The sequence below is a fragment of the Uranotaenia lowii genome, chromosome 3, assembly GCF_029784155.1.
Source record: "Uranotaenia lowii strain MFRU-FL chromosome 3, ASM2978415v1, whole genome shotgun sequence".
In the NCBI taxonomy this organism is placed as follows: domain Eukaryota; kingdom Metazoa; phylum Arthropoda; class Insecta; order Diptera; family Culicidae; genus Uranotaenia; species Uranotaenia lowii.
Window position 1 is genome coordinate 146,360,939 of NC_073693.1, and position 24,945 is coordinate 146,385,883.

General features: G+C 34.7%; 1 protein-coding gene across 17 annotated transcripts in view; it reads right to left on the reverse strand.

Annotated features, from left to right (window-relative positions):
• LOC129751442 (PDZ and LIM domain protein Zasp) overlaps positions 1 to 24,945 on the reverse strand; it is a 261,468-nt gene that overhangs the window by 122,798 nt on the left and 113,725 nt on the right. For all 17 annotated transcript variants that reach the window (XM_055746946.1, XM_055746948.1, XM_055746950.1 and 14 more), the window contains exon 4: positions 3,571 to 3,677. In XM_055746946.1, coding sequence (XP_055602921.1) covers positions 3,571 to 3,675 — 105 coding nt within the window. In that variant the 5' untranslated portion in view covers positions 3,676 to 3,677. The remainder of the gene's footprint in view (positions 1 to 3,570; positions 3,678 to 24,945) is intronic.

A 24,945-nucleotide genomic window follows, 5' to 3' on the forward strand; every position in this document is an offset into this window, starting at 1 on the left:
CTTTGCTGTCGCTTTCAAGATGGCTGCATCTTCAATTATGAATCCATTCAAAGATGAACCTAGAGGTAAAATATTCCGGACAGCCCTGGCTAGTTTCTCTGAAGAAATGCCTTCGGTGGTAAAAACGCTTGAGAATTTCCTGGCGAAGACCTCACAAATTTCGAGATTGGAAGCAGCTGTGTTGTTGTCTGGAAACATGTGGACGGGAGCCCTGTTTCTTTCCGCTGATTTTTCACGTGCTTCCAAAATTTTTTCGGGCTGGTCTTGAAGTTTCGCTGGAGCCGATTAAGATAATTCTGGTAGCAGCGCTTACTGGTTTTTTAATAAGTCGAATTCAGTTAGCGATATTCGTTCTGAGCGTAGAGCGACTTGTGCTTGTTATAGTTACGAAGCGCACATGTTTTAGCTGTCTTCAGTTGCTGCAGTTCTTTAATAGTGACCCACGGAGCCCGTAGATAAGCACCTACGCTACGTTTCGGCACATGGCGATCGATGGTGTAATTAAGGATATTCGTAAATGTCTCTGCAGCTGCGTTGGGATCAGAAAGATCGAGCATGACTTCCCATTCGATGGATTCCAGAACGCGCAATATAGCCTCGGAATCCATATTCTTGAAATCTTTATAGTAAGACGTTTTCTCAATGGGAGAATATAACCTAGCGGCACCGAGTGAGACCACTCGAGCTGGGTGATGTAGGACATCTTTGACGAGTGGAGCGGGAGCTAAATCGATCGTCGGAATCCTGAACCCTTCGTATTTCGTTTAATCTGAGGGTTCAATTATCAGAGGTGGTCCCTCCCCCGACTACCCTGGATAACTGGGGTTCTACTGTACATTTCATGAATTTTGTGCCAATTAATCCTCTAGAATCCTAATATGTTCACGTTAGGAACAAGTAGTGCCGAATAAGGAACACAGGCGGACTAAAAAACATTGACTAAAAAGACAGGCTGAACAAATGAGCATATGATTATGTATATAATAAGGAACAAAATTGAACTTAAAAACCTCATAAGTTATAGTAATAAACTTCTCAATTTGTAAAATTTTTCGTCGAATAAAAAATGGCTTCTAGATGGTTGAAGATAATGATTGTAGGTTGCTGAAGTCCATACTACACTTAATCGAAACTGGAAAAAACTTTTCGAGCATTGACAAACTATTTCTTCAATGAGTTTAAAAAATTCCAATTCTTAGTTCTAATTTTGTTAAAAAAGTTGATCAATGTTGATTTCTACCGATAATTCATAACACTCGTAAGTTCACCATCTATTTTACAATGCTTCAACTGAAATCAACCGAGCCATGAACGCTAGAACTAGAAGAGGTACGTAGTAGTGGCGACAAATGTCTCGTAGTGAACTTAATTTGATTACTAAATTTATAACCCCTTCAGGCGACTGTGTTTGCTTTTCTGGACAGGCGTTCGGAATTTTAAATTTATTATAAGCCCCTCGCACGCCCGGGTGCAATATCGTACCAATGTTTGGGCATAGCTTGGGTAAACTTTACTCTAATGGTCGACGGCTGGCTAGCTGACTGGCTGGGGACAGAGTTTGACGAAGAACGAAGGTGAGGCAATTAGAACCTGGCGGAAAATTGCATCATTTATCGACCATGTACCTAGTTGATGTATGAACACAATTTTTTTTTAACTTACATACCGAATTTGCTTGAGCTTGATCGCGTAGTAAAAGGAGTAGTTAATACTCCTTCTAATTTACACGATCGAATGGGAGCAACTCGGGGTTTGGTGTGGAGAAAGAAAGAGATAGCACTAGAGGGTGGGCCATTCAGGCGGTTGTAATGAAGATTAGATCTGACAGCAGATTAACCGTCGTGATATGGCGACCGTGCCGACGTTGACCAAATGCAAGTCAAATGCGGTTGGACGATTCAGTGGCGATTTAATTTATTCACTCTGGTAACCGATCTGTCGCGGCAGTAATTATGATTGATCGGAGCAGCCAAAGAGCCGGCACCAGACGTTGGGGTTCTGGGGGAGATCATGAACGATGTGGGATATTTGAGGAGAACAGCTGCTTCACGTGTCTCGTGGCGGGTTGTTGCTAGGAGATTAAATTTCAACAGCGCACCTGTTCTAGAGATTTCACGTTCAGAGTAGTTTTTTTTGGATTACAAAAAAAACGAAAGTGCACTTTATTTTTCAACTTAAAATAACCAGTAAAATGTGAAAGTTTAATCTAAATAACGGTACAGCAAATTTACAGGAAAAAATATGAAACTTTAGTACAGCTTTGCAGTTTACATAAGCAATGAAATTGGAAACAACTTATCTTTTTGGTAACAAAAACAAACTTGACGACTTATGAGGTTGAAAAAAAAAACACTAGAGAACTTTTCGACTGTACGTTGTTTATTTATAGTAATAGCAGTCAGTCTTTCGAACTTAGAAATTTATTATTTGTTCAACGTTTCGGTGCTTGTTGGCACCATCATCAGGAAAAAAATAATGTATCTGTCCTTTGTTAATTTACTTAACAAAGTAATTTCTAAGTTCGGATTAAAAAGACTGCTTGGCTATTACTATAAATAAACAACGTATAGTCGAAAAATTCTCTAGTGGTTTTTTACTATTTATACCAATTACTATAAATAAAAAAAACCTCTAGAGATTGTTTCCAGAAAATAACCTCAAACCAAATAAACCGACATATCTAGTATCTTGTTGTTCATTTTGGTCCGAACGAAGACATTCTAGCCTTCCGTTTCAAACAAATTTATTTACCAGATCCATTCGTATTCTTGATTTTCATTATCCTGAGTCCAGGATAAGATCAGTAAAGATTGCACAAAACTCATCATTAATAAGGTATTTACATGAAAGTTTAAAAATCTTCTTAAATTTCAAAAGATGGTTGACAAAGTTTTCAGGTTGACTTCTAACTTTATACACTTACAAGTGGTAGACTAAAAACCTACGACAACCACTTGCGGGAGCTTTCAGGCCCCTCACTTAACCGATCAATACAATCCCTTATTATGGGGGTTCAAAGAAGTCTCGCTCCACCCAGTCAGTCAGTCCCATTTGGTACTTTTTTCTACTTTGTTTTCTTTATTTTTATGATGTGGAAATCGAAAGCTGACTTTATCGTTTGAATGGTCTAGTTTACATCGGGCTGATCACAACTCTTGGGATCTTGCCGCTCGGCCGGCCGGGGGAACCATAAACAGTGCTCCTAACCGATTTTATTGCCCTTCAGGGGAGGTTTTTCTCTACTGGATGGCGTGGTCCACACAGGGTTTAGCCACCACAGTTCGTAAGTTCAATGTATGGGACCGTCTACCGTCATTATGCAAATAATTCATGCGAGCGAGCTTGAGTCGCTAATTTTTAATTCAGAATTTATTGATTAATAAAGATTATTAAGCATTTGCGTGGCTGAAGGCAATAGAATTGGCTTTCGTTAGCTACGATTTCGTAACTTCGGATCGGGACCGCTGGGAGATTTATGGATGAAGGTTCATTGGCTTAACTTGCTGCTCCACTGGGATACCGTTTCAGGTTTGAAATATAAAAATACATTTTAACTGAGTGAGTACTTACCCTCTGAAGAACCAATGGAGAGGAGAAATCCTTGCCACCCTGAAGACGGAATCCCCAAGGCTGACCTTGATTGCGCTGTAGACGAACTGTGATCAAATTAGCCATATCTGAAAAAAAGGATAAAAGGAAAAGGAAAAGGGATGTTAAAAATGAAAACTAAGTGAAATTCAAATGAATTAGATAAAAACGAAAAAAAAACTTTCTTCTAGACCACACTTTATGTTTTCGAAAAAAAAATCAACTGTTTAGAGATTTCAGTAGAATTTTTATATTTATTTTATGATAGTACACAGAGATATTCGTTTTTGTAAAGGTTTCCATTTGATCTGTTTACAGGGTAACAGTAAAGTTGATTGATTTCTTGATTGTTTGATTTAAGAAACTTAGACAATAAAGTTCCCGTACTTTTTAACAATGTTTTAAAACCGTAACCCTGCTTACTAATTTATCTGATCTTACATTTTATGGAACTTAAGCAACAACACAAAAAATTTGATTTTCAAGGTTTTTCAGTTAGTTTCAAATGCCTCCGACGATTTTTCCGAAAATATCGTTCCAGACTTTATCAGTGCTATTTTTAGGACATCTCCGGAACTGCATCGTGAAGATGAGATTTATTCCTACAATATAGATAACATGGAATGATCCTTAAGGTATGGGAGAATGGGGATACTTGATCCCCTTTTATTATTTTCATCATATCTTTTTGGGAAAATTTAGCAACTCGCCGTCTTTATATGATTTAATAGTTATATCGATACATCAACCCGTAGATAAATTAGAAGCATTTTCGTGAGACGAAAAAAAGATGATCCTTGGGGATACTTGATTCCTTCGTTATATCTTGAATCAAAAATGTCTTACAAATATCAAATTTTCTAGAAAAATATGCTAAAATATGCCTGTTGAGCAAACAGCTTTTATTTGCTCAACAAATATTAAAAATTTTATTTTTCGAATTTTTTTAAACTTTTTTTGATAAATTTAAAAAAATGTGATTTGAAGATTTTTTTTATTTCACTTGAAAATGTTTCTTTCATGAACAAATTTTAATTAAAATATTTATTCCAACATGTCAATCGCAAGAGTACAATATGAACTTCATAATGTCATATTTTCAAAGCAATAGTAAACTCTCATTTTTTTTTAAAAAGAAGTTAACCAAAATGTAAGTTATGGGTAAAATTGACCCCTAGAGTCCAAAAAGATGTATTTCTCTTCTGAATGGATCGTAATCATTGGTTATCATGAGATTAACTAATGTTTATCCAATAATAGTCTGTGCAAAAGAACTCAAAATACTGTATTTATCTAAAAACTAGAAAACTGAGCCTAAAAGTATGTAATGACTATAGGGTAATAGACAAACATTTCTAATTCTCTTTGTCTAATACTTACAAACTGTGAAATGAGAACTAATGTGGCAAAAACAGTCAATGGACCTTTTGTCTTCGAATTTTTCTAAATTTTTGCCTTGGGTCAGGGCACCCTGAATGGATCAAGTCTCCTTTAGTAAAGGATCAAGACTCCTGTAACCTGAAAAAAACCCATTTTTTAGTCTCACGAAAACGCTTCTGGTTCATCTACGGACCCATGTATCGTTCTTACTTTTGGAGCATATAAACTTGAAACTTCACGCTGTCAGAAATTGCAAAAGACGGCGATCTGCTATTTTTCAAAAAGATATAATGTATCCCCATACTTCTATAATTTTTCGATTGTAGTTTTTACACACTTCAACCTTTTACTCATAAATTTTAGAACATTTGAACGGCTCACAACTATATTTTAATCATTAGCCTCTTTTTTTCTATGCTTCATAACTTCTTTCATTAAGAATAAAATTAAAAAATAAATGATATGGTTTTTTACATTTCTAACGTATCATAAGGATTTTTATTTTAAATTTTCAATTAGTTATTTTCCCCAACTTCTGACTGTTTAAAAAAGCAATATTTATTTAGCTTTTGAAAAATGGTGGGGAATCGTGAGCCACCAATTCCAAATTTACCAAATAATATGCATAGTTTATGAGTTGACGAAAAACTGTAATTTCTTTATTCATTTCGTTATTTTAAAGTAATTTCAGATAAGGAAATTAAAAAGAGAGTTGTGTATGATCGAAAAGTTTCAAAAATCTTTCTCACGAACGTTTCGGCAAAATTCCTTTTAAAGGATGGACAAAATATTTTTCATAAATATTCATTTAGCACACTCTGTTGTGGTATGAGCCTACTTGGTTGAATGATTCAACTGAATCAAAGCAATCGAAAGATTCCTTTTACCGTGGTTGAATTAAAAGGAATCTTTCGATTGCTTTGATTCATTTAGCACCAATAATTTTAACAGATAGGAAAAACCTATTTTAAGTTCTGTATGTGTATAAAAACATAAAAATATAGGTGGCTCACGATACCCCACAAAATGTGGCCCACGATTCCCCACAAGCTATTATTTGCAAATTGGTTGCGTGTGTGTCTTTTATTGATGTTCCATCCAAAATTCCCTTGCCACGTGAAAGAACATGACAAAATAGGAGCATACTTTGTTATGAACTTTAGGTTCCCATCGATGCAATTTACGAGGAAGAATGGCCTTAATGGGTTAAATTCCTATTAAAAAGGGAAAAAATCGATGCAATTTGTGGGTTTCTATTTCGTTATGTTAGTAAATTTTTTAAGCTTGATAAATAAAAGAAGCATATGATGCGGATTTAAACCAACAACATATAGAAAAATATGCTTACGCAAAGCGACGGCGATGACAGTTGGGTTGAAATTTTTATCTAAAAACACATCTGATATATTCAGAGTGTCCCACGTTTCCCCATGGTCCACATTACTCCACTCTCTTCTATAAATAAATGGTGTAGGGTTCGATAAAAGTACGACATTAGTAGGGGAGAGTGGGGTATCCTGGGCCATGGGGAAACGTGGGCCACTTTCAACATTTCAAATGAGTGCTGAGATAAAAATCTCAAACCAACTGTCATCGTCGTTGCTTCGCGTGAGCATATATTTCTATATGTTGTTGACTTAAACACGCATCATATGTTTCTATTATTTATCAAGCTAAAAAAAGTTATAAAAATTCTCTTACATAATTAAATAAAACACCCGCTAATTGCATCTTTGGGGAACCTAAAGTTGATAACAAAAATATGCTCATACGCTTATGATCTCAGTTTTGTCATGATCTTTCACGTGGAAAAGGAATTTTTGATGAAACATCAACAAGTCACATAAACGCAACTAATTTGGAAATCGTAGCTTGTGGGAAATCGTGGGCCACACATTTTGAACCACCTATATTTTTAGGGTTTTTATACACATTCAGAACTTAAAACACATTTTTCCTAACTGTAATGTTTTCTTATGCCAAATGAAGAGTTATGAAAAATATTTTGTCAATCCGATATAAGAAATTTTGCAAAACGATCGCGAGTCAGGTTTTGAAATCTATTCGATCATACACAGCTCTCTTTTTTATTTCACTATCTGAAATTGCTTTAAAATAACGAAATGAATTATGAAATCACAGTTTTGCGTCAACTCATAAACTTTGCATGATATTTGGTCAATTTAGATTTAGTGGCCCACGATTCCGCGCCATTTTTCAAAATCCAAAAAATATTGCTTTTTTAAAAACAGTCAGAATTGGGGGAAAATAACTTATTTAAAAGTTTAAAAAAATACCTTATAATACCTTGAAAATTTAGAAAACCATACCATTTTTTATTTTCATTATATCTTTTATAATAAAGAAGTTATGGAACAACGAAAAAAAGTGGCCCATGATTCCCCACTCTTCCATTCTATCATATTTTAAGACGTTTTTACAGTTGGTTTTCCAAAAAACCAAAAACAGCATTTCAATCCATAGACTTTTATCTCTTTTCTAAAAAAAAAACGAAGATAATCGAAGGAAGGATTTGATAGCAGCTGTGAAAATGCTCAACTGCTATCGAAAAGTACCTTTAACCCACCACTGCAGAAACCAATATCAAATATCAATTCAACAAAATATCGTTAAAATTTAGGGGAAAAGGAGGCGTTCCAGGCTTTTTTCGTCAACTAAACGTTTCGCTGTTTACATCATTCTGTTAAACAATAAGTATTCCACATGATTCAATTGTTTCTTTGCACTTTCTGATGCATTCAAGAATGTTAAAATTTTTTTTTTAATATATTGCAGGTATTTAGGAGAAATTGAGACAATTAGGACCGCATTCATCAACAACAATTTAGCGGTGATCATTATTTTATTCATCAGTCATTTTTACACATGTTTTGTACCTTTTCTAATGCTTTCTAATTTATTACTTCGAGTTTTTTTTACACATTGTATGAGTTTATGAATTAATTAAGAAAAAATGGGGAAAATGAGACTTTCCTCGTCAAATGAGTGTTAAGCGGTGTTTATCAATCCGATTCAGTAATGAGTTTGCCACCTGATTCAATGTTTTTTGCATCTGTTCAATTGCATTCTCGTTTGTTACAATAAATTTTTCGAATAAAAAGCATGAATTTAGGGGATATCGGAGTGATTACGACTATCCTCGTAAGACGAGTTCTAAGCGGTGTACATCACTCTATTCAGCAACAAATTTTACTCTAAATCGCTAGGTTTTTGCATTCCGTATGTGAATTGTTCGGTTGTAACAATGAAATTTATGCACAAATTTAAAACAAGCTAGGGAAAGTTGGGGATATTTAGCCGTTTCTATTCATTCTAGTGCAAAAAAGCGACACGATAAAAAACACGATCAGCTCGAGAATGAATGAATCCACCAAAAATTATCATTCATGATGAAAAATTGTTGTATTACACTTTGTTTGACAGCATTTCTTTGAAAAATGTCATAAGTTTAGGAAGAAAGAGGCAAAATGAGCCACTAACAGCAAATGGCTTGAAAATCTCCACTGTGCACTGGGGTAAAAGTACGAATAATGTGGGATAAAAGTACGACTCATCAAAACTACATATTTCTGGTTGAGGTCAAGTTTAAAATTATTTCAAATTAATCTTTGTTTTCAGCAGCAGCTTCTGTGTTCGTTTCTGATACAAATCTTATACATGGGCGAATAACCCGCGCGAATTCGGAGTCCTCCACTAATTGTTCATATTCAACAGATTTACTAAATCCAGTTCTCATCGTGTTCGAGCAATTTTTTGCGTGAGCAGGTGATGGTAAATGCAAAAATATGCGCAAATGTTTCCAGTGTATTTTTTAAAAAGTAAGAACTTTCTGTTCAGATAAACTTTTATGGACCCTAAATATCATTCGTACTTTTGCCCCATTTGTGGTTCGTACTTTTGCTCTTCAAGATTTCTTGTGATTCACAGCATATTGTGCAAAGCAGAAGCTCAATAATGAAATTCTTTCTTCGGCATTTGATAGTGGTTGGAGACAACTAAAATAATAGACTTAGACACATTAATATTTTCATTGAGAACAAAATTTTTTATTGCTTTGACGTATTTGTCATTATTTCAAAATTCTATAATTAACTTCATTTATGCAAAAAAACTACTTTTCTTCTTTTTTTCGGAGTGTTTTCAAGTTAAATTGAAAAAAATATGTGTAAATGCAGGCTGTTTACCCGACTTTTTCTGTTATTAGCATGGATTGTTAGTTAAACATGTTTTGGAAAATTCAAAAAGTTTGGAAATTTCAAAAAGGTAGTGAAAATTATTATTGAAACGACACCATCATTGAGATCCGGAGTCGAATGATCAGCAAAAATCGTGCCTACTGTTTGTTAATTTTCATTAACAGATCACATATTGATCAAAATGTTAAAAATTAAAGACAAACTACAATTACACGAAATTAACCCTATACTATATTTAAAGCACTAAGGATTCTACTTCGGAATAATTCCCTCGAAACGTCAAAATCAAAATGATCGGATAAACAGTTAAACGTCCTTATTGCACCAATTAGCGCTGTATTAACTCCGTGGTTATTCTGTCGAAGAGGAGCAAAGAGCTGAAGATCACGATTTCTCAAGCCTTGAGATCGTACGCTGAGTTGAAGTGCTTCTAGCAGTGTGCGGCAGTCGTATCTCGACGAAAGCAGATCGGCGACAATAGAAGCCCGTGTTGCGGTCCGGTGGGCCTGCAGCGTGTCGATGTCGATAAGGTGGCAGCGGCTTTCGTAGCTGGAAAGTCGGAACGGGTCTTGCCAGTTCAGGTTTCGGAGAGCAAACCGCAAAAGCACCTCTGGATGGCCTCGATACGCTCCGAGCCATTTTGATAGTAGGGGCACCATACAGGCATATCTATTCGAGGGACGATCGAACCAAGCTGCAGTAAAGACACTTGAGACAATAAATATCCTTAAAGTCTTTTGTCATGCGGAATAAAAAACCCAGGCATCTGGTAGCTTTATCGACGATGTAGTTTATGTGGATCTTGAAATCCAGCCGTTTGTCCAGGATCACATCAAGGTCTTTCACATGCTCAACTCGTGCAACTGCCTCATGTTCCAGAAAATAATCAGCGCTTGCGTGAAAACGAAATTACCGTACATTTGTTGCGATTCAAGGGAACGCAATTAACATCACACCAGGCGACGATGATGTTCAACTGGCTCTGCAAGACGTTGACATCTTCGGGGCTGTTGATGGGTTAAATCAATTTCAAGTCTTCGGCTTACGCCAGTTTTGGTCCATCGAGAAGCAGCAGCACGTCATTGAAGTAGATCAGGAATATTATAGGTCCTAGGTGGCTCCCTTGGGGTACTCCAGAAGAGGCAGGTAATTGATTGGAAAAAGATTCACCTGATTATACAATAAGTTTCCGTCCTTACAGGTAACTTTGGAACCATTCCATTAAAGAGCCGCAAATATCGATACGATCAAGTTTGGCTATGGCTATTTTGTGGTTTACCTAGTCGAAAGCTGCGATCAGGTCGTTGTAGATTACGTCGGTTTGAGATCCTCTGGCAAAGCTGTCTTGCACGTCAACAAGTTTGTTGTCGTAGAGCGCTAAGGCATGAATCCATGTTGTTCATTAGAGACATAAAATTTGCGAATCGGGAAAAATGGATCTAATACAACCAGCTCAAACAGTTTGGCGATCGCACATAGGGCAGAAATACCGCGATAATTGTTAACATTCTTCCTGTCACCTTTTTTGTAGACCAGAATTATGTAAGCCTCTTTCCAAACGGAAGGGAACGTGAATTCCGTGAGCGATTCTTGGAAGATTCGATTTATAGGCGTCAGCATATGTGATATATGTATGTATATCGTTTTAGGAAAGTCGCTGGAATGCCTTCCGGACCTGCAGAAACACTGGATTTCAGCTTAGCAGTCGCCTTCAAGATGGTATCGTCATTGATTACGATATAATGAAAGAAGGTGCTCTGACGTGGGACATTACTAGCCGCAATAGGCAACTGGTCCGTGGATATTGAACCAGAATCAAAAATACTACGGAATTTGTCAGCGAAGAGTTTACAAATATCTAGGTCCGAGGTTGCCGACTTGTTTTCTAAAACCTATGGACTACGATGGACTCCACAAGCAACTGCGGTCGAGAAGACTTAGCCCTCGCACGAAGTGTAACCTGTATATGACGCTCATTAGACAGGCTGTCCTCTACGGGCACGAGACATGGATATTGCTTTAGGAGGACCTGCGTACATTCGGAGTATTTGAGCGACGAGTGTTAAGAACCATCTTTGGCGGCGTGCAGGAGAACGGAGTGTTGAAGCGAAATATGAACCACGAGCTCGTCCGACTCTACAGAGAATCCAGTATCCAGTATCCAGAAGATTGAGTTATCTGGCAAATGTGGGATGTCCGAGAAATTGCATAAATCCAAGGGCAAAAATAGTCAATGCTTTTTTTTTAACTTTTTTTTTCTTGAATTTTGATTAAATCTGGGATTCACACCATTAAAATTTTAGTTCAACGGACAGTTTTAGTTTATCATCGGACAATTTTGAGGAGCCCAACTTTTAACCATATTCAAATCACATGGGAATTATTGTGAAAAAGTAGAAACACTGAAAAAACACACACTAATGTTAACTGCTGAAACAAGGCCTTCCTTTCGACCCGTTTTTATCAGGTTCTAAAAATACACCGATCCCATTCTCTAATTCACTCTCCACGCCGACTTTCGTATCGATGAAGTTCCCTTTTTAAATCGGTCTTCGAAAAACGGGGGCGACGCTCTCAGATGCCGGAAAAACAAACATAACCTTGAGAGCTCGATCGTGTTGTTGCGCTTTAGTAGCTCTAGCTAGTCAGACAGACTATAACAACAAAATCCTGCGAACGCCCAACAAGAGGCAGCAGAGGCCAAAGAAGACGCGAAAATAATAAATAAAAGACATTCCGCGAAACTTGCACACAATTATTGCTTTCTCGTGCATCTCGGCAGACACGGGAAGATCAACTGCATCAGCAACAAGCAAACGTGTCTCTTCAAGTTGACCCTCTCGTTCCTGATGCGAAATTTAAATCTTCAACCCTTCGATTTGAATATGAATCTTTATAAAAGTTGATCGAACATTAAGTTTTAAGTGTTTCACTAAAAGTGGTTGAAAAGTTTTTCTTATTTCTATAATAAAGTCTTCTAAAAATACTAATTTGTAACACGAAAAGACCTAAAGGGATGTCATTTAATTCACACCACATCAGAATATGCAAATTCATCTTCTCGTTTTACGGCTAGGAGTCTGCAAGCAAGAGAAAACTCTGCTCCTCCTCAAGATGTTACAACTGGCTAGCACTATTAAGAGACCCTTGTTTTGCCATTTAGATACCAATCAGTCCGGTAATGAGAGGTGTTTTATTATTTATTTACAACGTTTCGTTTGAGTTTTTGATTGTCCGTTTTCCGGCTCCTTTCGGTTCATGTTCCGGGGTAGCGACATGTTTGTGTTTATTTATATACTATTCAATTTACTCAATCATGTTTATTTGCCACTTTATAATAAATCTGATTAGAGGTTAGCCATTTCTCCCTGTCCCGTTTCTTTTTTGCGCCAACTTGAAGCAGTGCAATTTGTCCTGGCGGGAATTTTGTTTAACTTTTTTGCAAATGCATATGCATCGACAGCGGAAAACGTGGCCAGGCCGAGATAGGAGGTGCCCATTGTAGGGCTCCTCGGCGAAACTTTGATGTGCCCGCCCGAATGCAAACGAGAGCGCAAGTAGGTCGGCCATTGCTCACTCATTCACCCGCTGATTGCTAATTGTTAATGGCCCCCGCGATAGTCGATATTGATAGCAGATTATGAACCCGAATAAACCGAACAGTCAGTGATCGACGAGCGAGGTATGACTTTTAAAACAAATTGGTGACAATGATCGAGGGGATTTTTTCCCATACAGGAGACAGAGTTCACAGGGCAGGAAACGGTTTTACTCACCTCATAAATATGTGGAAAAAGTGAAAGTTGAAATTTCAGTTTGAATTGTTTGTATATTTGTCCAAGTTTACGAGTTTTTGGAAATTTTCTGTCGAATTTTAGACAGATTTTGATTTTGATGCTTTTTGAAATTCACATTAGCATTTTAAAACCTTTTCCAACCCTTTAATTTTTTATATTAACACATTGCTGACCAAAATAGAGATTTCTTATTTTTCGTTTGCCGGGAGTGTGCTATACTTAAAAGCATAATTCAAATGTTATAAATTTAAAAGTGAAACTATATTCTAGAAAAATTAACACATCATTTGCATAACTATAAGATATTGAAAATATAGAATTCGGTGCAGTGGTTTCTTAGTTATAGAATACTGGAGTTTGACATTTCTTGTTTGAGATTTGTTTTCGCGTTTCTTAAATTTTTTAATCTTTATAGAAGTTTCAAAAAACTTCATCATAATTAAAAGGACCATATGTTTTGCTGGACTTAATTTTAATGACTTGATTTAAGAGACAATTTTAATGTGTCTGTTAGTTTTCATGCTAACAAAAATATTTTTTTTCAGCAAAAAAAAAATTTAAATGTTAAAATATTTTTCGATTTAAGCTAGTAATTGAAATGCATTTAAAGTAGGGAGGAATGCTTCCTGTGAAGTGAAAATCCCTTTAAAAATTGTATTGAAAGTGTGTAAATAAAACAGTAATTTCTCCAGTTTCCCACGGCTGGAGGGGTTAACCACAGAGAAAACAGAATCAGGAAAAAATTAAAATAGAGAGTAAGGAAAAAAACCTTACATCAATTATTAAAAGTTGTGAACCAGATTTGAAAATTGAAAGTTTTCTCAGTTTGATTTTGCTTCAATTGTTGTTTGGAGCATTGCATTTTGAAGTCAGCTTTTGGTAGAAAAAAAATAAAACAAAATATTAGAATTGATTAAATCGCATATTGCCCTTTTTTTTTATTCATTTATTTATGTCTAATCGACAGATCAACTGAATGTCCAACTTCAAATCGTTTTATACATCCAATCGTAAAAATTTGGAAAAATGATTGATTATCAGTTGCGAGTTTTATGTTAAAAGACGATCGAAAAAGGGTAAGAACGCTTTTTATTGAACACCATCTTTGGGATTCTTAGAATATGTGGTCCTCAAAGAATAACGAAAGGTTTTTTGGATGAAATTTTTATAGTGTAGTTAAAACTTGTCCCACTGCTTCGAATCGATATGATTTCTTAGCAGAAGTTTGTTTTAAAACCATGATTAAAGCCTTTCTATTAAAAATTGTTTTTTTTCCCAATTATTGAAGACGATGATTCAAATGTTGAACAGTCAGTGTTTCAGTGATTGAACACGTAAACATTGGAAATCATTGTGTAAATGTAGGGGTATTTCATTCAAAAAAATACCTTGCCGGGGCAATTTGAGTTGAGCTAGCAACCAAGAAATAGTTTGTCTACATTTCCAAGCACCCAACCAATGTTTGTTCAATAATCGGTACATGCATTTCTTTCCGAAACGGATATGGCAAGACCGAACGTTCAATAATTGAAACATTGGCGTTTTCGGTGATCCAATGATTTAATACTTTAATTTATATAATTTTAAGAAAACACAGATAGTAAAGGCTGCCACTCTACAAGAAATTAAAAGAAGACTTATTGGAAAACAGTGATGATATTACTTCAAAGATTTATTTGTTTTTAATACAATTTATCTCCCCATAAAAAACGGGCGTTTTCTTCATCTAGTCAAAAAATCATGTCGAAATTCGAACAAATATTCTTGTTTCGCAGATTGTGGCTCAAAGAGTCCAAAATTCTTGATAAAAATTTGAACAGAGATAGAAAATGATTCAACAGTGACACAACGATTTTTGTTTAATTTTTCTACTGTATATCATTGTTTTAATTGGTTAATGTTTTACTAGTGTTCAATATCTGGTACCTGTTCAATAACTACTGTTTCTACTCTATTTTGTTTTGAATTTTACCATCTAGCACCCCATTTTTTGTTGAAAAAATCACAGAAGTTCAGTTTTATGATTACAAACAACTTTTGTTTTAAGAAAAAAATCTTGGATGAGAAAATTTGTTTTGACAATTTTTATAAAAATTTCATAAGCATTGGGGAAATTGACTTTCATTCCTTTTAGGTTGCAGTTTTAAGACATTTTTCTAAATTTTGAAACATATTTACACTGATCCATAGTCTAGCTATTTATATAAAGATGCCGTTAAAATTGGTTTTCAAATATCTGAGTTATTTCAAATTATATTAATAGTAAATATTGTGCATATTTTTCGAATTTTGGTTGTACTTTTCCAATCCCATCTTTATATTAACATATTTCTAATCTATAATAAAAAAAAACAATTGAACTGACTATTCGATGAGGTCTTATGACTATTTTACACATCTCAGACCAAATACGAGATATCTCGTTTTTCACTTTCCGCAGCTGTGCTTCTCTCCTTAGGGGCCGTCCATAAATTATGTCACGCGTTAGGGGGGAGAAAGGGTTTCGATTTTTGTGACAATTTGTGACATGGGCGGAAGGAGGTCAGCTTGAACGTGACATCACAAATTGTTACAAAAAAAGGCAAAACAATAACAAATAATTTTTTTTGTAGAGAAATGAATCCAACTTAGATAAAATTTCAGGGACTAGATAAGAGAAAATCGATGTTGAAAAACATGCGAAAAAAAATTCGCCTTGTCTCCCGGTGAGACTTGAACCCACATCTTGCGCCTCTCCGGGGCCCATGTATTAACATTCTACTACAGGAGACCAACCTGGCGTATGAATATTATACTGGTTGAGTGTCGATGTCTATCGGAAAGTTTCGCTGACTGAATGTTTGAGTCAAGACCCATCTCTGGGTCGCAATTTAAAAATAACAAATAATTTTATCCTAAATTCAATAAAATTTTCCTACGGGATTGAGGTTTTGAAAACGTGACGTTATACAAAAGGAGGGGGGGGGATGACGGAAGTTGTGACAATATGTGAAAAGGGGGGGGGGAATATTTTTTTTCCAAATTTTGCGTGACATCATTTATGGACCGCCCCTTCCTCAAATGTTATGAATTTTATAATCAAACGTTATTCTACAAAATTTAACAATTCAGAACCAGGGGAATGGAAAGCTGAATTCACTATAAAACACATGGAGAAACGTTTTCGCAGAAAAATGTCAAAACTCCCTGCAAATTGCAGGAAAACATCGTTTCGAATCTACAGACGAAATTGACAGTTGTTTTCCTGAGCTGTTTTTTTTTTGCCCTGAGATTGTCCTGCAACTTCAGCTGTTGAAAGTACAGGTCGAAATCGTCACGAACACAGAAAAAAAGATTGAATGTGTAGCTCTGTTATAAAGCAACTAATCATGATATGTTTTATCAAAAATAGTTGAAGCCCAGACGCTAAATATATTGTATTATTATTTTTCATAATAAGTTACTTTACAAGAGAGCTAGAAAAGGTGGTCCAAAATAATTCCGTTACTTTCGTTCCGTTAGAATTAAACTATTATTTTCATACGATTCCGTCATGAAAGTATAATTAAAACTATTCGAAACTTCGTAAGCTTTGTAATGCTTTTTTACAAGCTAAGCACTTATACTTTTGTGGTTTTAAGCATTCAAATAAAAATGATTGCTGAATGGTAATTTCAGTAGCAGTGCAGACATTTTTCAATTTTATCACTATCCGTTTTGCTTACTTCTTTGTAAAAGTTATTTTTTGAACGTTCAGTTCACTGACTATGGATAATTCGTCTTTGAATCGTCGATTAATTTTCAAAATCTACTTAGCTCACTTGTACCCGAAATGATCATTCGAATATGAAATCCGTTTGATCTACTGAAAGCTTAAAAAAACTCTAGGGAAGTTTTCAACGTTACCGGAACGTTTTTATTTCTGTCATTTGATCACGTCTTATGCTATCAACCATGGCCGTAGGAACGGGGGGGGTTTTGGGGGTTAACCCCCCCCATGAAGGTCGAAAAATGCCAAGTGAAATATTTTTTCACTAAACATAAAATTTGAAATTTCTAATCAAATTTGGATGAACAACTAAAATAATTCAAGAGTAACAAGAGTGTAACAATCTCGACTCAAAAACCTCGAAATCTCATTTCAAGACCACAATTCTACTACAGTTTTTCAAAAAAATTCTCACTTGTAAATATTAATTGAGTCCCAAATATTGAATCCCAATAAAGTTAGACTAAGCTTAGCATATTGTCCGGATTTTGACCAGATTTTCTTACTTTATTTACAAAATCAAACGAAAATTTCAATTGAGTCCTCAGAATTATGTATCTTGCGTCCAAATATTTTTTTAACAAATTTTGTCAAAACAAAAATAAACGATTTTTGGGAAGCCTTAAATATTATTCTGGATCGGCTGATGTGTTTCGAAAAAAATAATAACTGTTTTCCATGTGTTTTTCTTCTTGATTTAATGGAATTAAGGATGGAACGGAAATTTGTCAGCATATTGGTCGAATTTTTGGGAAAATTTTGAAACAATATGCCTAATTTCGCAAGGTTTTGGGATAAAATTTCATGGATTTTCCCAACCCGGATACTTGCGGAAAAATTAGTAAGTATACAGTTTATTGTTCTTGATTTTCAGTTTAGATCATCATTGGTATAGAATCCTGCTTCGAACCTTGCTGTTGAATTTCAATCTAAAATGTGATGAATTTTCCATACTCGAAACTCATAATTTCGGAATATGTAAAAAAAAATTAAAGTTCAAAACATTTTTAAGATTTGGATCTGAATTTTTATCCTGAAACATAAGAAAGTTTCATGAGGCCATAATTGACAAATGTGAAATAATTTTATCATTCGCAATTTTAATTTAATTTGCAAGTTCAATTACGAATTAATAATTGAAAAAAAATCATATCGAAAAGCATAAATTCAGAATCAAATTAACGATTTCTGGTTAAGGGTTCTGATACAAATTTCGCTTTTTGGTTTCAAATTTAAAGGAATTCTTATCTGGAATTTAGATTAAGGTTTTGATTTTGGGTTCAAAATGCGAAATTCAGACTTGGAACTAAAATCCAAGGTTTTGTTGGAAATTTTAGTTAAAATTATTTACATATATTGCAGATTCTTCAAATTCAATGGTTCTGTCTAAAATCTTAAATTTTAATCGATTTTACTAGAGTAGAAAATAAACCTTATTTGAAACGTAAACCTAATTTTTACTTTTATTTCATAATATTTGACACATTTTGATCCATGCTTAAAGGTTATGCTTGTGGTTCGAAAGAATTAGCTGGCTAATGTGAGTGAGTAAAAAAGGGTTTGTTTTCTAAATGAAGCGTTCAAAATCCTTTTTTCGTTCCGATTATAGTCGTTTCTACATCATTCGGCTACTCGCGACTTTTCAACAATGCAGTAGGTGCACCAGTCATTGAAAAACTTACCTGGAACAACTGTGTTCGATGTTTACCCATGAGCTCGAACTCACGGACATCAGCTCAGGGGGCAACTGATTTACCAACTGAGCTAAATCATCCTCATATTTTTTAAAGCTTCAAGGAAAAAAAAATCGGCAACTCCTAGGACTTATTTCCAAAAATATAAAGCTTTTAATGCTAAATAACTTTAACCTTAATAATTTGTACTTTATACAAATATGTACATTTTTTCACTTGTGTATGCATTGTTTAAGCAAATATATTATGAGAAAAAAATTGTCACCAAAACCCCCCCCATGAGTCGGTTCTTCCTACGGCCCTGCTATCAACCAATTGGGAGAAAATTATTGAATTATTTTTAAGTTATAGTTACTTTTTGCAATAGCAAATATTCGGTTTAGGGGTTGAGTAAAATAACCTAGCTTTAGAAATGCCTGGCGTTTCGACCATTTTTGGTGGCTTTTTTCAAGAAAACTGGATTTTATTGTTTTTTATTGTGTTAGAATGAGTATAATACGTAGTGTGTAAACTCACTTATCTGCCCGTTGTTATTGTCATTTCCGTTTTGTCCAACTTTAAGAAGTTCAGTGTTCGCTGCTCTTCTGTGGGAATATTGTCGTTAATTTACTTTAAACTGCGATTTCACAAAATTTCTTACAGTTTTAATAGGTGAAAAATGTAATGTAAATTGCACTGGTGCACGAGTGTACGTGAAAAATATTTAAACTAGAGATTAAAGCCGATAGGACCTTTTTATCTACAAAGAGTGGGTTTTACGTATTGGGAAAAATATTGTTGCTAATTTTGTATATGGCTTTTACTGTGTTTAGTAATCCTGCGCACGTTCTATTTAATTTGGCTGTATCTGTCCTGTAATTGGCATTTTCTTTATTTTCGTCATTTCAAATTTTCATTTTTTCCTTTTTTACTTAGGTGTTATGAAGGATGATAATTTTATTGATGAAGTCGAGATTTCTCTATTGAGATGATCATGTGACAATGAATTTTAATTATAACAACTTTCCTTGCTGATTGCAATCATCTTACTGAAACAAATGACTGTAAAAATTCTCATACGATAGACATTGATTTGCTTAATGAAAGATTTAAATAGGGTTCAGGGAAAATTCGTGAAATTGCTTTTGAGAAAAATATTTCTAGTAGGTTGTTTCTAGGCTTTCATTCTCAAGTTTTTTTTTTTGTAGAAACGACTTTATTTTTACATATCCAACGCTTCGATCCTTATCGGATCTTCACCGGGGACTAAAATATATTACAAAATTAAGTTAACGTCTACTGAATCTAAGTGATTTTTACTGAAAAAATTGTCTGATTTTTTTGTCTGGTTTGATACGGCGTATCGTTTACAGCTGTCGGTTGTTGTTTCAAAAGTTGAAAAATTTTTTCTGGGCTATTGTTGATTTTTATAACACTTGTCGTTTTAAGGAACGAACAATTGATTACAATCATCCAATTTTGGGCCAGGGGTCGGAAAAAGGGGTCGTCCATATTAGCGTATTACTGTTTTTTGCGATATTGACGTTATTGTACATGGGATTTCAATGAAAACTCACGTATGTGGTTTTTTTTAAGACGGGCAGCCAATCTCAGGTATCAAATTTTGTAAAAGGGGTCGGCCAGATGGGTCGTCCATATCCTACTTGTTTTTTTTGCGATATAGACGTCATTATACACCGGATTGAGATGAAAAATTGGCACAAGGAAGATCTTAGAATCGAACAAATGATTCTAATTCTGCAACTGCGGGCAGGAGTCGGCAAAAGGGGTCGCCAATATTACCTGTTCACTGTTTTTTCTATAATGACGTTATTATAAATTGGATTAAGATGGAAATTGGCACACGGAAGTTTTCAGAGACGGATAGATAATCGATTTTAGGTAATTAATTTAATGTGAGGGATCGGCAAAAGGGGTCGTCCATATAATATGTTCACTGTTTTTGTGATACTGACGTTATTGTTCATTGGAGTCCAATGAAAGTTCACGCATGTGGGTTTTAAAAGGTATCAAATCATCAGGTATCAAATTTTGTAAGACGAGTCGGCCATATGGGTCGTCCATATTACCTTACCACTGTTTTTTTGCGATTTGAACAATGTTATTTACTAGATTTGGATAAAAAATTGCCATCTAGGAAGTTTATAGGACGAGCAATCGATTTTAGGTATCAAATTTGGTGTAAATGGTTTGCAGAAGGGGTCGTCCATATTAACTGTTTATGTTTTTTAGATATTTACGTTATTATGCATCGGATTGGGATTGGATTGGACAAAAAAATTCTAAATCTGGATTTGAAGTGAAGGACAATAAAATGAATGTCAAAATTAGCACACGGGTTTTTTAGGTTAGGCGAATCAATCCGTTTTGTGGAATTATGAGTTAAGAGTTAATGCATCGCATCGATGAGGAAAATTTGTGCACAGTCATTTATTGAGAGTTGTGGGTATACAATTTCGGTTCTAATGATTTAAGATAAAGATTCTAATGAATTCCAATAAATCATTTTCAACTTCTCATATATTTTTTAGCAAGTGAGAAAATCTGTAAATTTTACCGAGCCTTTTTCCTCAAATGTGTCACCACAACTCTGAGCTTACATATTTAACCCCGTGAACATGCACTTTCATACCCAATTTCACCACTTCCATGAGAAAAAGTTGTCGATAGCGGTCATTTACATTTGCGTGATGGTTAATGCAACGATCAACTTAGTTCATCAATAAGCTGCAGGGATCAAGTACCTGTATTTCAAAGGCATCATTGATTCTTCCTCATCGTTACGGGATAGTTTCTGATTTGGACCCAAAGCTTCCAATACAATTACCAGTCAAATGAGCTGAAGGTATCATTCATCCTCATCAGCTGCGACCAGCTCAAGAAAAACTGGTAGAATCGAAATGCTACAAACTTTTGGAACTTGAGGATGGAGTAATCATCTTGTGCTGTTACTTCTCCCAAGCGCATCTTGGGAAAACATTTTTGGAAAGTGGCCAAATACGCTTTCATTTGGTTTAATGGAAAATTCTCAAATATAAACGCGTATACATTACGGCGTTTATCAGAAAAAATTGGTTTCCTCAAATATGTCAAATTGTTAATTTCAAAAAATAAAAATCACCGTCCACCGTGTACCCTGGCAGAGGATTCCCGAAGACGTGATTTGTTGTTGAACACGCGAGCATTAGGTGGACTTTCCATTTCCGTCCTGCCAAGCGTCAATGTGGAATTCTTTAGCGCGATGAATTGATCGAATCAACACTTGGCTTAGCCCCATGCCTAGTTATCGGGTCTGCTGGCCGGTCGTTGTATAGGTTCAAATGCTCGAACCTTCAAGTAATCCTGCGGCACTTTTGCCTCATTTAACCCTCTTTAGCAAACAGGTAAAGTACCCCTACACGTTCGATCGCCGACGAAGGAAAACGAGGAAAAACGAAATGAGAGGTTATGGTTGATGAACTCACTTTAGGACTGAGGCCCGCGTCCGTGAAGAGATAATTTCAGGGGAAAGATGCAAATTTTCGCTCGTTATGGTACCATTTTGCACTTCAGGCTAGAAGGAATCATGGAGTTGTTGGGGTGGTTTATTTTTGTTTGAGTTAGTTGTAATCTTTAAAATGTGTTGATTATTTTTGTTACACGAAGTTTACTAAGTTTAGTGTTCATGTTCTAACCGATAAGAAAATCGTCATTTTTATTAGCTTGTGCATTTTCAAAATGTTGGGATTCTACGCCCCCCTATTTTTTTACTCGTAAATTAAAACCAATGCAATTTAGAAAATTCGAAACTAGTTTCGATAGAGAGACTTATCTTCAGCAGAAATACACTAACAGGAACACTTGAATCAAAAATATCTCAACCGTTAAATTTTGAAAAGCCTTCCAAAGTATTTTTCTTTTGTTTCGTTTTGTGTGAAGTGTGCATATTTTTGTACCCAAATAAATCAGTTAACGTTTAATATTTGATTTATTGTTTCAATACCACAATAAGTGTACAGGGTGTTCAATTATCTAACATTTTATTATGTTCTGTAATGTTTATACAATAAATAAAATAACAATAAAAACGATAATCTTTAAAAAATGTACTCCAAAATGACAAAAATGTTTAGAGTATAGATGAAATTAGGTTAAAAAACATACTGATATAAAATTACAAATATCATACTCAACTTAGAATGGTTAGCAACAAACTTAAGATTGGGGTTTGAGTATTAGCGTGTATACTCAGATTTTCCAGAGCGTGCAAAGAGGAGAGTCAGTTGTTCTTCGGCTATTGGAGAATACAGATGTGCTAGATTAAAAATGTTGTGAGCTGCTTAGAAAAGGATGAAACTGGCGGATTCGACAAAATGGTTTGAATTTCATGAAATATAAAACAAATACAAAAAAGGGTAAACATGACCAAAATCTAAAAAAAAATGATTAGAACTTTAAAATTACAAAGTTAAACCTTTTAAAAAATAATTAATTTTTTTTTCAAAAATTGACGTAATATAAGGCTGTTGAAAATCACTTTGGTTTATTTTCAGCAACAAGTGATAAAAAAGACAAGAAAGAAAGCCGTCCGATTTTGGCAAAACAAGTGCTATAGTGTGTTTCCGAAATCGAATTGGGTCTGTGTTTGTTCAGTCTCGACATTACATGTATGATTTAATTAATCAATCTCTAAGACAGTCAAATATGAGGAACTGGGAGTACCAAAAATGGCCAACGTAAGCGTAGTACAAAGTTGCACTATCATATATTTTATGTTTATCTTCTATGAACATATGTAGTAGCGTTAAAGTAATTGAATTAAATCCGGCACTGCACAGTGGTTCAAAACTCGAAAAACGAGATCATGGGCTTTTTGAAGGCTTAGATGTCAAAATCTCTCAATAGTATGATTTACAATGTTTCATTACTTGAAAATGCACATGTTTTGCTGTTATTTTTTTCCTGTTAAATTCACCTTAAAGTGAAATAATTTTTCAATTTTTTAAGTTTATCATCGAATCACAACGACGTCTTCGTAAAAGTTGTAGATTATTCAATTAAAAAAAAAACTTTCTAGAAGAAACCAAAGCTCCATTTTTTGAAACGAATGCTTCAAAGGCATATTTTTCGAAAATTAAATTCAAAAAATGATATTTTATTTTGTACTTTCTTAGAGCGAGTTTCGAGACCCTTTTTATATGAGTGAGTTGTGACAACTGTAAAACTCCACAACTTTTTTAAAGCTATAAAGTCTGTATCTTGAAGTTTGTTGGTTAGACTGCCCCAAATTTGTAAGAGAAATATCAAGCTTGTGAAATGTTATCCTAGGCCTAGTACTAGGTCTCATGCCAAATTTAAGCAAAATCGGATCACGGAAAAGGGTCGCTCATTTTGTTCTGGAGGAACATCAAAATCCGGTTTTCATGTATAACTTTAGTCCCCTTCGGCAGATTTCTTTTTTTCTGTTTTTCTTAAAGCTTAAACTATGACAAACATTTCATCCGAAGACTGCACTTCGATTCGACTTATGATAAAAAAGTTATTAAACTTCAAAAATGGGGTAGCTTTTTTAGGGTAATATTCAACACTGTTAATGCTGCGTCAAAATGTTCGAAGCAGTGTCTCTGATTAACAGTGATCCCCTAAAAATATAACTATTTTTTAAAGTTCAATAACTTTTGTGTTCTCACTTGAATCGAAAGGCAATCTTCGGATAAATATTTGTCTTAGTTTAGGCTTCAAGAAAAACCGTTTTCAAATGAAATCGGCCGAAGGGGATCAAAGTTGTTTATGAAAAACTGGATTTTTGTTTTCCTCCAGAACAAAATCTCCAAAAATCCCATACAAACTTTAGGCTTGATGAGCGACCTTTTCCCGTGATCAAATTTGGCCCAAATTTGGAATGAGACCTTGTACTAGGATCAATTTAAGCCTGCAGCGCTTACCTTTTTCAAATGTCGGGTCATTTGGGACACTCTATTGTGGGTACTTTTCGAGTAATATCATTTAAAATAGCATGTATTTTTGATAGCATGTGCATTTTAAAAGTAAAACCTCATACATACACATGAAATTATATGGACGTTGAAAAGTTGCCCTTTCAAATGAATATGTTTTTGTTTTCAAATGTTGGCAACTTTCAGAGATTTTAATGCATAGAAATATGCTATTTTAAAATGAAATTACTCGAAAAGTACCAACAAACGTCAAGATAGAGACTTTATATCTTTAAAAAATTCCCTCATATAAAATGGGTCTCAAATTCGCTCTAAAAAGTTTAAAAAAAAGTTTTTGAGTTTAATTTTCGAAAAAATGTTCTTAAATATTCGAAAGATCTTTGGTATCTTCTACAATTTTTTTTTTATAAATTGAAATATCTACAACTTTTACGAAGATGTCGTTGTGATAAGGTTATAGAGGTTGAAAAATAGAAAAAATATCTCATATTATGAAGAATTGATCAGGAGAAAAATACACTGAGGTTTTTTTACGCGGTTTTTTTTTACACGGTTTTATTTTACGCGGCTTTTTAACGCGGATTT